The sequence below is a fragment of the Convolutriloba macropyga genome, chromosome 4, assembly GCF_964194025.1.
Source record: "Convolutriloba macropyga chromosome 4, txConMacr16.3, whole genome shotgun sequence".
In the NCBI taxonomy this organism is placed as follows: Eukaryota; Metazoa; Xenacoelomorpha; order Acoela; family Convolutidae; genus Convolutriloba; species Convolutriloba macropyga.
Genome location: NC_134471.1, coordinates 26,780,981 through 26,795,228, shown reverse-complemented (window position 1 = coordinate 26,795,228; position 14,248 = coordinate 26,780,981). Strand labels below are relative to the sequence as shown.

Here is a 14,248-nt window from a genome sequence, read left to right as displayed (position 1 = left end):
GTTTTTTTACGAACATACAGATCAGGCAAAAAAGACTCAACAATAAGCTTCCTAGAGCTTAGAAAAAATTTTGATGAAACTTATTTACGGGTGTCAAACTCTTTAAGATGGCAAACCAACAGACTATTACAATAACGAGGACCAAAATAAGCATACTGACGACCACTTTGAAGATGAGTTCGATTCTTCACTTCGCTGCAACAATATCTTTTGTCGACCGATTGCCAACATTGGAGATACGATTGAAGGCAAAGAAAAAGGCGACGAGGGGACCAAATGCGATCGTGAAAACAAAGCAAAGGCAATGGCAGCATGTGAGCTGGCAAAAGCACAAGCTCAATTGCCCAAGTACAATTCAAATGAAGTAAGAATCTTCACAGTTGATTTTTAGGGGGTGTAAACACAACTGAATCAGGGAGGTCTAAGCATGTCCCTAAAATGGACCAGAACTGGATTCGCAAGCCTAGCGCGCTAACCATTGCACCAATTGGTGTAACGCTCTCGATATTCTTTATCCCTTATTACACTCTTGCTCTAACTTATTCCTCACGGCTTCAACTCTCTAGTCAAAATTACGTCCAATAAATAGAGCTTTATGTCTAGCTATGTCAAAGCTTATTCTGTGCACAAGTTATATTTCTACTTATTTGTGTCATCTATTGACTAAATCAATACCATACATACTGACTCTGCTTCCTTTTTATGAGCGTATCAGTTAATATGTATGCTATATATGGGTGTAATTGTTGTTGCATTTCCTAACGGACCGTGAAAATGAACAAACGAAGATCGCTCAATTTTTAAGCACCCAATTTTTTTCTTTTGTAAATATTTGAGAATCTTGAAATTTTATTTAATGCTCCAACATTTTTTAAACTTATTTTCTTCAGTCAAATTTTCACTTTTTAATTACCCGTGGTTGAGAGTAAAAGAGAAACACCAATGTTTAGCCCCAATCAAAACACCAATAAAAAAAAATGCTTGGTTCTGATAATCATCGAGCAAAGTTAGCAAGAACCGACAAAATTTTAATTACAGAGCACTCCCAATGGAAGTGAAATTGTGTTTGAGGAGTTCTATCATGACTTAATATCAATTAAGGCAGCCTAAGTTAGAAAGATTGCCATCTATCCTGTTTTAATGTCACTCTTTAGCTTGAGGAAGGACAGTGACTAATAATAGAAAAAACGGAAACAAAACATCTTCATTTGTATGACTGTTTGAAATAGAACATGTAATGTAATTTGACTTGCTTTAAATTAGTTATCTCAGCTTCAAAATAAGTAACAAGGTGCTTGTTGACACAAAAAATGTATAAATGATTTATAAATTGTACACCAAAACAAAGCATGAAAACTTTGTTTTTTTTTCCATGACTGAATAATGATTGAGGGTTCGGAGAAAATCTTGCTAAAATATTACATACCCCATTTCCAGACATTTATAAGGTTCAATAAGTTATCAGTTAACATACGGAAACATTTCTTGGCTCCTGCTTAGTTGAAATTTCAACTGAAAATGAAAACTGATTTTGGTCATATAAATAGTTCCTCTGATTTCACTGGCGAAAAGCGGTATCCAAATGACCATTGCGTTAAGTTATCTACTAGAAAACGACAGAAAACATTTGTCTATAGAAAAAAAGTTAATCCGTTTTCTCTTTGGCAGTTTCTCTGGCCTCTCGATTACAGTTTCTTGTGCGCAGATCACACTAATAACTTAATTTTCATAAAAATCTGAGGGAACCTACGCTAATTCATAAATCTACCTCCCATATTTCAATTGAAAAATGATTAGATTGAAAATCGATACAATTGACCAAATATCGGATATTTGAGACGAGAACATAATATAAAAAGGCGATAAAGGAAATTTTAAAATCTACATTCGGTTGATTATTCCCTATACTTCAAAAAACATTCGAATTAAAGCAATCCGCTGTTCTCCGTGCGAAATACGTGAGGAGATCACCAGTATACTTTCTTTTGAGGAAATCAAATCAGGACAATTTTTTGCGCAAATTGAAGCTATCCATTATAACACCTCATCATTGCAATCCTCCATCATTTTAGTGGTTAATATGTAAAATAATAGAATTGGTTCTTTAGTGGACATTCAAGAGAAAGGTTTCTTTTTCAACCTCCTTAATTGAGACTCAAATTAATTTTGACGCTTACGCTTTTGAAATGGTCTCATTTGGGTTTGCTATAGTATCCGATTTAATGGAAATTCTATAGCAGTCTGTGATAAAATTTTGCTTTAGAAAAGACAACGTTTCTTATTGAAGTAGAATTTTTTCTGCAAAAGACTAGCCAAAAGCAAGTCCACCAAATATTTAAGGGTTCTGTACAACTATGATTAGCCAAACTGATCACACAGGGGGAATTTTTAACAAGAACAGAAAAAATACAAAATTTTGAGGAGAAACGAAGAATATCTTTGTCAACAATGCAACCGTCTTCAATTTATGCTCAATTGACTCGGAAAATAATTTTTAAACAGTTGACTCAAAATTGCGTAAAAGATCAAAAAACAAAATCTGCGTGAGGTAAATAATTACAAAAAACTTGATTATTTCAGTACTAAAAAAGTAGAAAAAGCTTTTCTCAGTTTTTCTCTGATTTGCCACGTTGATATTGATGAAAACTTTCTCTTGTTTTGTTTGAGTTAAAATGCTCAACTTTCCGAATTTGGGGCAAGTTCTTACTAAAGAGACAAAACTTAAATTCTCAACAAAAAAATTTTTTGATGGCATCGTGATAGTGAGTAACATTTTGTTGAAATAAACTTCAGCTAGATCTTGCAAAATAATTGACTATCGTTTTGTTTGAGTTAAAATGCTCAACTTTCCGAATTTGGGCCAAATGATTAAGAAATAAATTTGAACAGTTCTTACTAAAGAGACAAAACTTAAATTCTCAACAAATAAAATTTTTGATGGCATCGTGATAGTGAGTAACATTTTGTTGAGATAAACTTTCAGCTAGATCTTCCAAAATAATTGACTATCGTGTGATTTAAAATCTGTTAAATTATATCAAAATGAGAGTGGTGATTTTTTCAGTTTTCATATTGAAGAAAGTAGTAAACAAGGTTGTTTCAAACAATTGCTTCAATTTTGCGGAATTGATAGTAAAACGAGCTTTTCCCCTAAGGACATGGTTTTTCAAGAATTAAAAATGACCCTATTTGGATTTTTTCGATTAAAAAATTTTAAGCTTTTCAAATTTTAAGGGATAAAGCGTAAGTAGTTATAAAAGAATCATAGGACGCCGGAAAAACTCATTTTCAATTTTTTTATCAAGAACCATTGCGTCAGTTAAACAGGAATGAATTCAATATATGGTTCTCAAATAAAATATAGATATCAGCAGAATATTAAATCAAATTTTGCAGCTGTATTTTTGTTGTATGACATGCGTTTTTACGAGCATTTTCAAACTCGAATTTCATTTATATTAGTACAATTCAGAATAATTCAAAAATTTTGAAAAAAGCCCACATTTACCTGATTTTGAGCTTCAGAAAACTCAGCTTTTGAAAACAGAATTTTCAAAAAAAAATCATACTCGACATGGGTGGCTTATCATTTGTAACAATGCAATCATTTGTAAAAGCTCATTAGTGAATCTGCATAACTCTGCACTTTTGTTATAATAAATAAAAAAATATCTTTGGTTACAATTGACAATTTTGATATAGAAGTAAAGCAACTTCATTTTCCGACTAAAAATTTTCTAGAATTGGTAAGAAGCAAAATAAGATCTTGCATCTAAGACGTATAAAATAGGGAAAAGTTGTATTAAAGATTTTAATCGCCTAACTTACAAAAAACAAGGAGGCTTGGTCAAGTGCCATAGCACATAAAGTTCCGACCCCGCTCATCCACATTTTTGGCATAATTGTCTACCAAATAAGGAACAGATAGAAAGCCCCCAAGTATTTTTCAATAAAAAGACGTATGCGCAAAAATATCTCCAAAGCAAACAACTCAATGGAGTAAAAACTGCCAAATTAGATTGATGAGATTTGCAATCATTAAAAGCGAGTCAAGACGAACAGCAAAATCAAACAACAACAACAAACATTAATTACATCAAAAAATTTAAGTGCATTTTAAAACAAAACTTACATTTAAAGTCCAATTAAGATCAGATAAAACTGATACTGAACAAAATAACTTGCACTTCAACAGAAAGATATGGGATCAGTCCAAAATATTGCCCGGTAACAATTAGACAAATATGAAAACAGCTAAATTTAAAAATCCGCTTAAGTTTTTAAAAACAAATTATTTCAAAGTAATGAAAACCATTGGATATCAACTGAAATGATCCAAATGTTTCATTACCAATGATGCTTATGTGAGATGGTATTAAGACCTGTCATTATTCAATTCTTTATGCGGTTACAAGAAGAACAGCAAATAGAGACAATGAACAAAATCAATAAAAACTTGCGAGAAAACGCTGTCAAAGCCTTAATGCTATATTTTGCCCCTCAAAAAATTGTTCGATTTCACCTTCTTCGAACGCCGATAATGTGGTACGTGACCTCTCATTAATGAGACTAAGCAACAAGTTGACAAAATAGAAAAAAATGGTACAATTAAAAAATACTTCATTATTTTCAAAGTCATGAAACCCATTAGCTACAATTACAGAGCACTCCCAATGGAAGTGAAATTGTGTTTGTGGAGTTCTATCATGACTTAATATCAATTAAGGCAGCCTAAGTTAGAAAGATTGCCATCTATCCTGTTTTAATGTCACTCTTTAGCTTGAGGAAGGACAGTGACTAATAATAGAAACAACGGAAACAAAACATCTTCATTTGTATGACTGTTTGAAATAGAACATGTAATGTAATTTGACTTGCTTTAAATTAGTTATCTCAGCTTCAAAATAAGTAACAAGGTGCTTGTTGACACAAAAAATGTATAAATGATTTATAAATTGTACACCAAAACAATGCATGAAAACTTTGTTTTTTTTTCCATGACTGAATAATGATTGAGGGTTCGGAGAAAATCTTGCTAAAATATTACATACCCCATTTCCAGACATTTATAAGGTTCAATAAGTTATCAGTTAACATACGGAAACATTTCTTGGCTCCTGCTTAGATTAAATTACCAAAAAGAGACAAGACCGTCAATTCTAAAAATGAAATTTTGAGCTGCTCAAGTACTAGCTAACAATTCAAACATTTTTCGGCTGTTTACATTTCATTGAAAAATGAGCCTAATCCAACTCAAGTTCGAAGTCGAATAGAAATCATTCGACTTATTTTGCTTTAGTTATCACAAATTTCAAAAAGAAACAATATTGTACTGGTTGAACATATTGTAAAATGTTTATATAATTATAAATTATTGTTTTCCGAGAATTTAAAATGAATCTGCGATGCTCTTGGTATACAACCTCTCATACTATAACGCATATTTATTTGTCAGTTCTGATATGTTTCGTGATAACACGAACTTAGTGCCTCCATATTGCATTAATGCTTGCACTGGTCTCACTTTGAACCATCGTAAACTCAATATTTCGAAGTTTGTCAAAGTTTCCTGCCTTTCGATCCTCTTTAAGCAGCCCCAGGTTTCGTTAATACCTATTAATCAAGTTAAAAAGCCACCACCTTTTCTGATTGTCCAAGAATGCTCTTTAGTTGATACAGTGTTGCTTGGCTGTATCATTGCCAACAATGTGTCCAAAACTTGTTTCCGATATTGACAAACCAGCCGGAATTAACAGCAACAATGTGTTTGCCAGACAAACACACAAACCAGGTTTCCAGAATGGAAACAGATCTTAATTCTACAATGCTACCTGGCGAGTAATCGTAAAACCATCAACTATTTTTGGGGCCAACATTTAATCTGAGAACAAGCGTTCATTATTTTGTGACTGAGGGACTCTCCGCTTATTAATTCACACCCGACAGTAATCTAGCCCAGGGTCGTTGCCTGTACTATTTTATAGAGTTGATTTCAGAGGGTGAATTTGAGAAGAGTGAAATTTATGCTCCTTTTCGAATACCTCCCTGTCGATGGAATGTAATTTAATTAAGCTATCAATCACTAACACAGCAATACATTGTATTATCAAGTAGCCTTCTTCCTAGTCGGTCAGAAATTTCCACTATCACAAAACTTATATTAACTTACAAATTCTATTATATCCTAAGTTCATTTGCTTTTTTTCAGATTTATTACACTGTTATTACAAACTTATCTCTTGCTGCTTCCACCCAGCGTTTTCTGTAGAAGCCAGAGATTATCTGAATTCAATAAAATGTTTTAACAGCTTGAAACAATCAAGACTTTCAATTATTTATATGGTTTTCATTACTTAATAACATTCCATATGAAACTCAGTATCCTAATTTTGGGTTCTTTTCTCAAGACGGAAAAATCTGAACCATTATCGAGTTCAGTGAAACAAAAAGCTAAAAGATCACACTAACCATGTTTTCAATTATATATAACGTTCATTAATTTTTCAGTCAACCTAATTTGTTCTTCAGTCAATACTTGCCAAAAGGAAATACATTTCGTATGAAAACAAATAATGTGAAATATTGGAACTTAAAAACACCGGGTGGTAAATGTCCATGATGACAATAATAAATATGGCACCATTGTTCTCTTAAATTAAAAAACAAACTACGGTTCGGTTTTCTTTAAAAAACACTCGGAATGAATTCAAAAGCTGCAAATTCTGTCTATTGCTACTTAATCGTGCAGCCAAAGCGATACTAAGGTAATTTTTAAGATTTAATTAGGTTTACTCGAAGGCTCCTCTTTTCTAATACATACCGATTTGCAGTTTTTTTCTATTTTTGAATAAAATTTCCCCTCGCTGAAACATTACTCCATCTTCGCATGCATTTCGATGCTAAAAATTGTGTATGATAATTTACAGCAAGGGGCATGCATGCATGCTTTCGATTATGTTCAAGTTTCTATTAGAACGGTTTCTGAAAGAAAGTGTCAGAAATTAATGTTATTTGAGGCGCTCCTGCCTAAAATATGATAAAATTGTTAACGATATTATCAACGATTTTATGTTTAAAGATAAAAGAGAGTTGATGAATCATTTCAACCAACTGTTTTGGCGAAATTGTTAGCTGAATTTTCAAAAATGCAGCATTTTTTTTTCTTTTCGTAAAAAATGGCATCAAAAATGCCTATTTGGCCCACTTTGTCGAGTGTGACGGGTATTGCAGACATAAAACTTGATTACACAATCTATTCTAACTCAGATATGGGTACCTCTGCTACCTACGAAAGCTTTCTGGAAATAACTTTTTTGGGGTCTTTCGCCAATTTCAACCTATATTCATAAAAATTGCGTAGTTTATTTTTGATATATTAAGGTTTTTGTTTGCCAAAGAAATTATTACGCAATCTGTTAGAGCAACTGCGTTTCTTAACAGCCACGCAGAGATAGCAAGGCAAGTTTTGGTCTCCTCGTTGATTTTCGCAATAAAAGTGTTGATTTTAGTTTGGTTCTGTCCTTCTTAAAATATTTTTTGCATTTTTCATTGCAATTACAAGAAACTCTGTTTTCACTTAACCGTATAATTAATAGGAGGTTTTTCTATGTTCCAATAAAGTCCAATGAACAAAGAGTTTTTCCATTTGTTTTTTATGTGAGTTACAGACCAGAATGATTTCCAATCAAACCACAAATATTGTCAGGTCAAATTAACGTGCAAAGGGAGGTCAATGAAGATACATAAGAATTTCAGCGAAAAGCACACAAATTGCATAAAATCCTTCGTGAGTTCTTGAGTTCTGTCTGTATTCAGTGGTGAGGCGAAGTCTTTTTACTTAGTCTCACTAATGACATGGACAATCGGCTTCCTATGCAGAAACGAGCTTATTCCTGCATTTTTTAAGCGTCGTCTCAGCAAAGAGAGAGGTTGCTTTATTTTTCAAATGAATTGTAACGTAGACCTTGCTGTTTTATTATTTAAATAATGGTTTTTTGGCCTTGATATGCGTTTTCATAGTTTATCCATTTTTTTGACATTTTCCAATTTTTGAGGTTCTATTTTGCTGTCTTGTCCGATCATCACAATAAAAGCACATTAGTGACAAGTCGCATATCAAATTATTGGCGTTGGAATGGGCGCAATTGATTATATTCAATATTTTTGTTGAAGATATGGACCTTATAGGCTTCCAGACCGTTTCCTGGCAAAATTGAAATGACTTTTTGATTTTTGGCTGTAATTGTTCTTTTGGTAGTCTTATGACATTCTGGATAATCACTGGTCTCAGTGGTTTTTTATTGAGATATTGATGAATCCATTGAAAAATTTCAGTTGATAACTAATTGCTTTCATGACTTTAGACCTAATTGGTTGCAAAAAGTGTAAACTTTTTTTCCAACTTTGCCCCTTTTGTTGTCTGCCTACTTGTTAATTTTTCTAAAAAAGACAGATCTATGTCTTTTCTAATGAAATGCAAGATATTTGGTTTAGTTTACATTTAATTTGATGCTATTTTGACTTTTTCATTAAATTTTTCAAGAAAATATAGATGGACATTTTTGGTGGTAAGTATTGCTTGTTGTGTTTGAACGACTTTGCAGCTTTGTTTTGTCTCTTACTCTCCTTAATGGCAAGTATCATCGGCTCTCTAATAGGTTTTTGTTTCATTTGCAAAGTGTTTAGAGCTTAAAGCAATCTTTTAAACGGATGCACCAATTATTTTTGAAAAATAGTGATTTTTTGAAAGTTTTCTATCTCTTTCTCATTTGGTGGGTAATTAAGTCAAAAGCGTGGTTGGAACATGATGCGCAAGCGCACTTTACCGAGCCTCCTTGTTGTATTAATTATGTCAATAGTAGGATATTAAGTTTCGGAAAAAGCACGGAAATCAAAATTTGACAATATATTTGAATTTAAAAAACATTGTTTAAACCTTTTTGGACAGTATACATGACATTAAGAATTCGTACCAAACTTGACCAAACTCAAACACGGACTGATGTCAAATTTATTCCCAAAACAGATTTGTATATTTTTTATTAATTGTTACCAACGAAGAAAACGAAGCATTATTTCAGTCCTCTGTTCTGATATTTTTTCCAATTACTGTAGGAAAAATGTGAAAATAGTTGTCTGTTTCGGTACATTTTCACGTTGCGTCAATTAGGATGATTAAAGAAGACAATTTTTCAGTCTTAACGGAGCCAATATTTAACGTGTCTCTGTACGGACCTTCTATTGCCTGTCGCCGTGAGCCAAATGCCTCGATTGAAGCCCCATTTATGCTGATTGGAACTGGTAATCCCTCCCAGTATCCCAGCTAAGCTGACCTCCCTTAAGCCGTGGGCTAATTAGCCCAATTAGATTACATTAGCACACTTTTTATATTGGCGACTTCGGTACTTTCCCGCTTTCCTCGTACCATTCATTCATTGGTTTAGTTAAGTATTGCCATTTAAAAATTGTCCATTCCAAACACACATAAATATCATTTAAAAAATTGAAGGTCCTCCACTTTTGTATTGTACAACACGTTTCCTCCGTTACTTTTTTGTATCAGAAATAAATTGTGTCAACTAATTTTGCGGAAAGAATGTTTAAAGAAATCGTGACCTAACAGAAACAGGGCTCTATTCCTTTTAAGTTACCCAGTACAAGCATATTACAGAATAATTATCCCCAATAATTTACTTTCTGAAAGCTTTCTCTGCAATCAATGACACGTTTTTCGTACAACGGAAAGTAACAATAAAATACTGCAACAAAAATTTTTAAGATTGGTTTGACATTTAAAAAAACCACTTTTGTATAGGATGTATAACCGACTAGAAAAAACATAGCTGCCTCTGTTTTATATTTGACTTCTGAAAATATGGTTTGTTTTAAACATTCAAATTATATGCTCACCACAAGTGATCGCCAACCTTACTTGCGTGTATGAAACAAATTTAGAGCTTATTAGCAAAATTGTGCAATATATCAATTGAAATTTATGACATTTTGTTTCTTTACAATCAGTTCGTGACGTTATTTTTTTTCAACTGCAAATATATGGTCAAACAGCAGAGCAGTATTCGCGACTTGCGTCAGTCAGTTAAAAATAATTGGATATAAGGAAAATTAGAAAAATGAGTTACGTTGCCTCAAACTTTTCCACAGGGAAACATTTCCTTCGCTTTACTCGGCCACACATTGCCATACCAATTTAACTTCCTTTATTGCTGTACGTATAGTACTAGAAGTGAAAATATTGTGAAAAATTATTGGCGCTTATTTTACGCTTCTACGTTTCCATCATTTTTGTTGTTTTTGAACTGAAACGCCTTTTAATCTGCAAAGCGTTTCCGCAATCATTAACTCAAAAGAACAACAACAAACCAATAAGAAACACTGTTATCAAAGCTTGAAAACGAATAACGAGCATAGTTTTGCCTTGATTTAGCTTACGATATAAATCAGCATTTATGGAAATATTGTGCGAATAACCAATTACAATTTTTAGATTTTAATCAGCTTAAAGCACTTTTTGCTGACTTCTAAATCGAACGTTGGAAAACCGACCGAGAGTTTGGCTAAGAGTATACAACAAAATGACCTACTAAGTCATTTTTCATTCTAGCATCTGTAACTTTTAAACTTGATGCCGACACCGACAATGCCACCAACACCTGTAAACGCAACACAAAACATTTATGCTGTAAGTATCTTCCCCTAATAAAAACTCAGTGAGTTCAAGATAACTTAACAACCAATTTACATTACCATCACATTTCGAAGCAAGATAACTATCTGGCTTTACTTTAAGTCATACATTTTCCTTTGAAAATTTTCCGTGTACCTTTGTGTTCAGTGGTGTGGGGATTGTTAGGTTTTCAGTAGAGCATAACCAGATGGCAAATTGTTTCTCTATTGTTTGTCCCTATTGTATCTTCCCAAATTTGACATCTCATATCTGAAAAAAGTGGGCAGTCAGTTAACAGTAGCTATACCTTTCTGAGGTTTATAGAAAGTTCTCACAGTAAAATGTATATGAAAGGCAGCTTTTAAAATATTGTATGGCTAATCGGTTCTTATCCAGAGCATTTTGTTTGTGTTGCCGGGATATTTGTTGTGTTATCACATTCATTCAGCCTTTCTCCTTCTCATTATAGGACCTGGTGGGTGCAGAACCCGAGAAGCGAAACTGGAAGGGCATTGCCCTGGCCCTGTTGACAATCTGCTTCGTGTTTCTACTCGTATTCATTGCAGTCCAAGTATTAACCCCTGAACCAGTGAAGACAGGCAGCGTAGATTTAACATTACAACATGTAGCCGATCCTTCCCTCAGACCAAAACGACCTCACCTCCAATGGCTCCAAGGTATTCCACACAAAAAGCTATATCTCTCCTAAACGTAAACTTTCGACTCTTAAATGACTGATTTCAATTAAGTTTAACTGGTTTTACTCCCATATATTGAGACTTTTTGCATAACTCAGAAAGTATTAAATGCTCTTTCAAATTGCAAGTGGTTTCATTTAGTTGAAGCTTCTAGAAAGAAATACGATTGTTGCAACAACGTTCTACTTTTTTTTTATCTTAATGCACCCGTTCGTTGTCCTCGCATTTGTTTGCGCATTTCAAGACCCTTTCACGCAGTTGTAATAAATTGATAGTCATAGCTGACAAAACAGAGGTTGAGAATCTGATCATAGAGACATTTAAAGTAAGTCTATTTATGGGTTCTCGTTCTTTCCCATTTCAATTTGGAGTAGATAGAAGTGATAAACATTTTAAAAATATAGTTCAAAAAAAGTCTTCACGTACACTTTTTGATTTTATCAAATTGAAATTCAGGACCCCGTAATGTTCTGTATTTTTTACTAAGTCAAAATCATTCAAATCTTTTCCATATTCTCCAATTTTAACACCTTGCTGGCTCCAATAACTTAACTTCTTCGATCAGATTCAATCAACATCTGCTCGATTTCAGAATATTAATAGGTAGGCAGCAAATAAATGCGATAGAATGATAAAGCTCGAAAAAGAATTCTCCATAATACATTATTTGAAATTTTATTGGACCATTGCCAATACCAATATTCTTAGTAGTGCGAGAATAGACGTCGCCATCAAATTTATTTAAAATTGAAACTTCACTATCTAGTTTGTCATTTTTGGTAACGAAAGGCAGGTTTTGTTGAACCCATTGAAGAAAAATAAAGCTAGTTTTGTTACAGAAAGCGGTGCGGTGGCGGTCGAAAGCTCAACTGGAGACATCGAGATTTATCGGGGTTTGGAGAAAGCCCTTGTGGAATCAACCTCATCAATAACAGACCAAAACAACAACCTCAACAAAAACAATGATCAGTCAGATCAAGAAGCTAATGGAGGAGGCAAAGCCAATGGCAACGCTACATCATCGAGTGACCACTACTACTCAAGACAAACACTGATTACACGCGATGACCTAGTAAGTTTTCAAAAACTATTAACATTCACATTTGGTTCCTCAGAAAAGAGGCAGCAGTGAAAAAAACTTGTCACTAAACATTTTATGATAATTAATTTTATAGTGAAGGCCAGTCAATTTCAAGTTGAAAATAGAAACTGCACTAGTATAACTGATCAAATGTGAAATTGGATTTTATGCTTGTCAATAATATTAACAACAAAAACGGTGCGCCTCGAAAAATTTATTGTACTCATAGCTAGTCTATTCAGTGATACAGGCCAATTTAACAAGGTGGTACATATGTCGTTCTTCGATTTGATGAGAACATTGTGCAACACTTTTTTATATCACATCAATATCTCTGCTTATACAAGCAATCGTGTCCATATAGAATCAGAGATCGCTTTTATATTATACCCCTGGAGCTCTCCATTTCCAGTGCGGCATTACACCTTACGCAACGGTGACAATATCATGTAAAAATACAGCTATCCTAAAATTCCACGGAAAAATTTTTTGATCTAAGTTGAACAAGAACTGCATTAATGTGTGGCATTAATATGTGAGGTTCAAGCGTCCCCTTTAAAAGGGCTTAAAAGTCAAAACCTTGTTACACATTAAAACAACACGTGTCTTCGCGAGTCAAAAAATTTTCCATAAAACCTAACTGAAGAATGCCACTTGGTAAACTTTCGGAATTATTTGACGTAATTTAGTTGTTAATTGATGTTTTGAGGCTACATTTGTTTCTTATTTCTATCCCTTAATTTTTCTATAAAGGACCCCATCCCTCAAGTTTAATCAAAACAATCAGATGAAAACTTAGCAAATGTAAACGTAATATATACCCCAAGCACCCAAAAATCTTACTTTTCTATTGTGCTAATAAGCTTGTATAACTAGTAAATACTGTAACAGAGAGTGGAACACTTGAAAATAGTATACTGATAAAGCGGGTGTCATTATTCGTTTGCACGCGCAATCAACACAAAGAAACGCGCAAATCAGATACGGAACTGATAGAGAGGATCAACAGATATTTACGAAGGACCAACACTACTTCATTTCTGCATCAGTGAAAAAGAAACTGAGATTTTATTAACTGTACTTCCATAGATATCAAAACTACAAGATTGCGCTCAAACCTTTTACAAATAATTGAAAACACTTAGAACGAAAAAACAGAGTGAAACCTTTGAAAAAGCTTGGATTTGCTGACTTAAAATCATAAGAGAGTTTTAAATTGACGTATTTTCATAAATTTTTGAAAAACAGTTTTTCACGAATTTCGGACTTTTATAAGAAAAATTTTCAGAGCAAAAAAAACCCCGAACAAAAAACCACAGCTTGATTTTTTTTGATTGTTTGCTGTTCAGAATGATGAATATCAAAAGTCGTCAGCAATTTACAAACATAAACCGACAAATGTCGCAAGAATTGCTCTTGAACAACAGGCGAGGCAAATTAATTCGGGAGCTGTAGACTCGATCAATTTTTCTTTATGGGTGCAAAAATTCTTTCCCCCGCCGGGATTCGAACCACTGACATCCCGATCCACAACCGAACGCACTAACCACTGCGCTACGAATGACTTACCTCTGCTATTCTGCGACCAAATTTATATTAGCAACACGCTTTACTTCGGAGGAATAAAGATTACTCAAAAATGAAGAACGAAAGCGTGCAAAAGTCACTTGAGAAGTCATAGAATGTTCTAGAAGAGAAGCGCAAAAATATCAAGCGACAAATTTGCATAAAAAAGACACACAAGTTTACAATGATTGCTATGAACTTCGTTCAAGAGCAATTAAA

General features: G+C 33.5%; 2 protein-coding genes across 10 annotated transcripts in view; one reads left to right on the top strand and one right to left on the bottom strand.

The window, feature by feature from the left end:
* LOC142337562 (centrosomal protein of 19 kDa-like) overlaps nucleotides 1-11,138 on the bottom strand; it is a 38,826-nt gene extending 27,688 nt beyond the window's left edge. The window contains exon 1 of the mRNA XM_075386888.1: nucleotides 10,841-11,138. The gene's annotated coding sequence lies outside the window, so the exon portion shown is untranslated. The remainder of the gene's footprint in view (nucleotides 1-10,840) is intronic.
* LOC142337561 (A-type potassium channel modulatory protein DPP6-like) overlaps nucleotides 1-14,248 on the top strand; it is a 148,549-nt gene that overhangs the window by 105,785 nt on the left and 28,516 nt on the right. For 6 of the 9 annotated variants that reach the window (XM_075386881.1, XM_075386880.1, XM_075386886.1 and 3 more), the window contains 2 exons: nucleotides 11,154-11,361; nucleotides 12,222-12,454. In XM_075386881.1, coding sequence (XP_075242996.1) covers nucleotides 11,154-11,361; nucleotides 12,222-12,454 — 441 coding nt within the window. Of the gene's footprint in view, nucleotides 1-107; nucleotides 365-10,610; nucleotides 10,700-11,153; nucleotides 11,362-12,221; nucleotides 12,455-14,248 lie in introns of those variants that run through there. The other 3 variants (XM_075386879.1, XM_075386877.1, XM_075386885.1) reach the window with 3 other exon arrangements.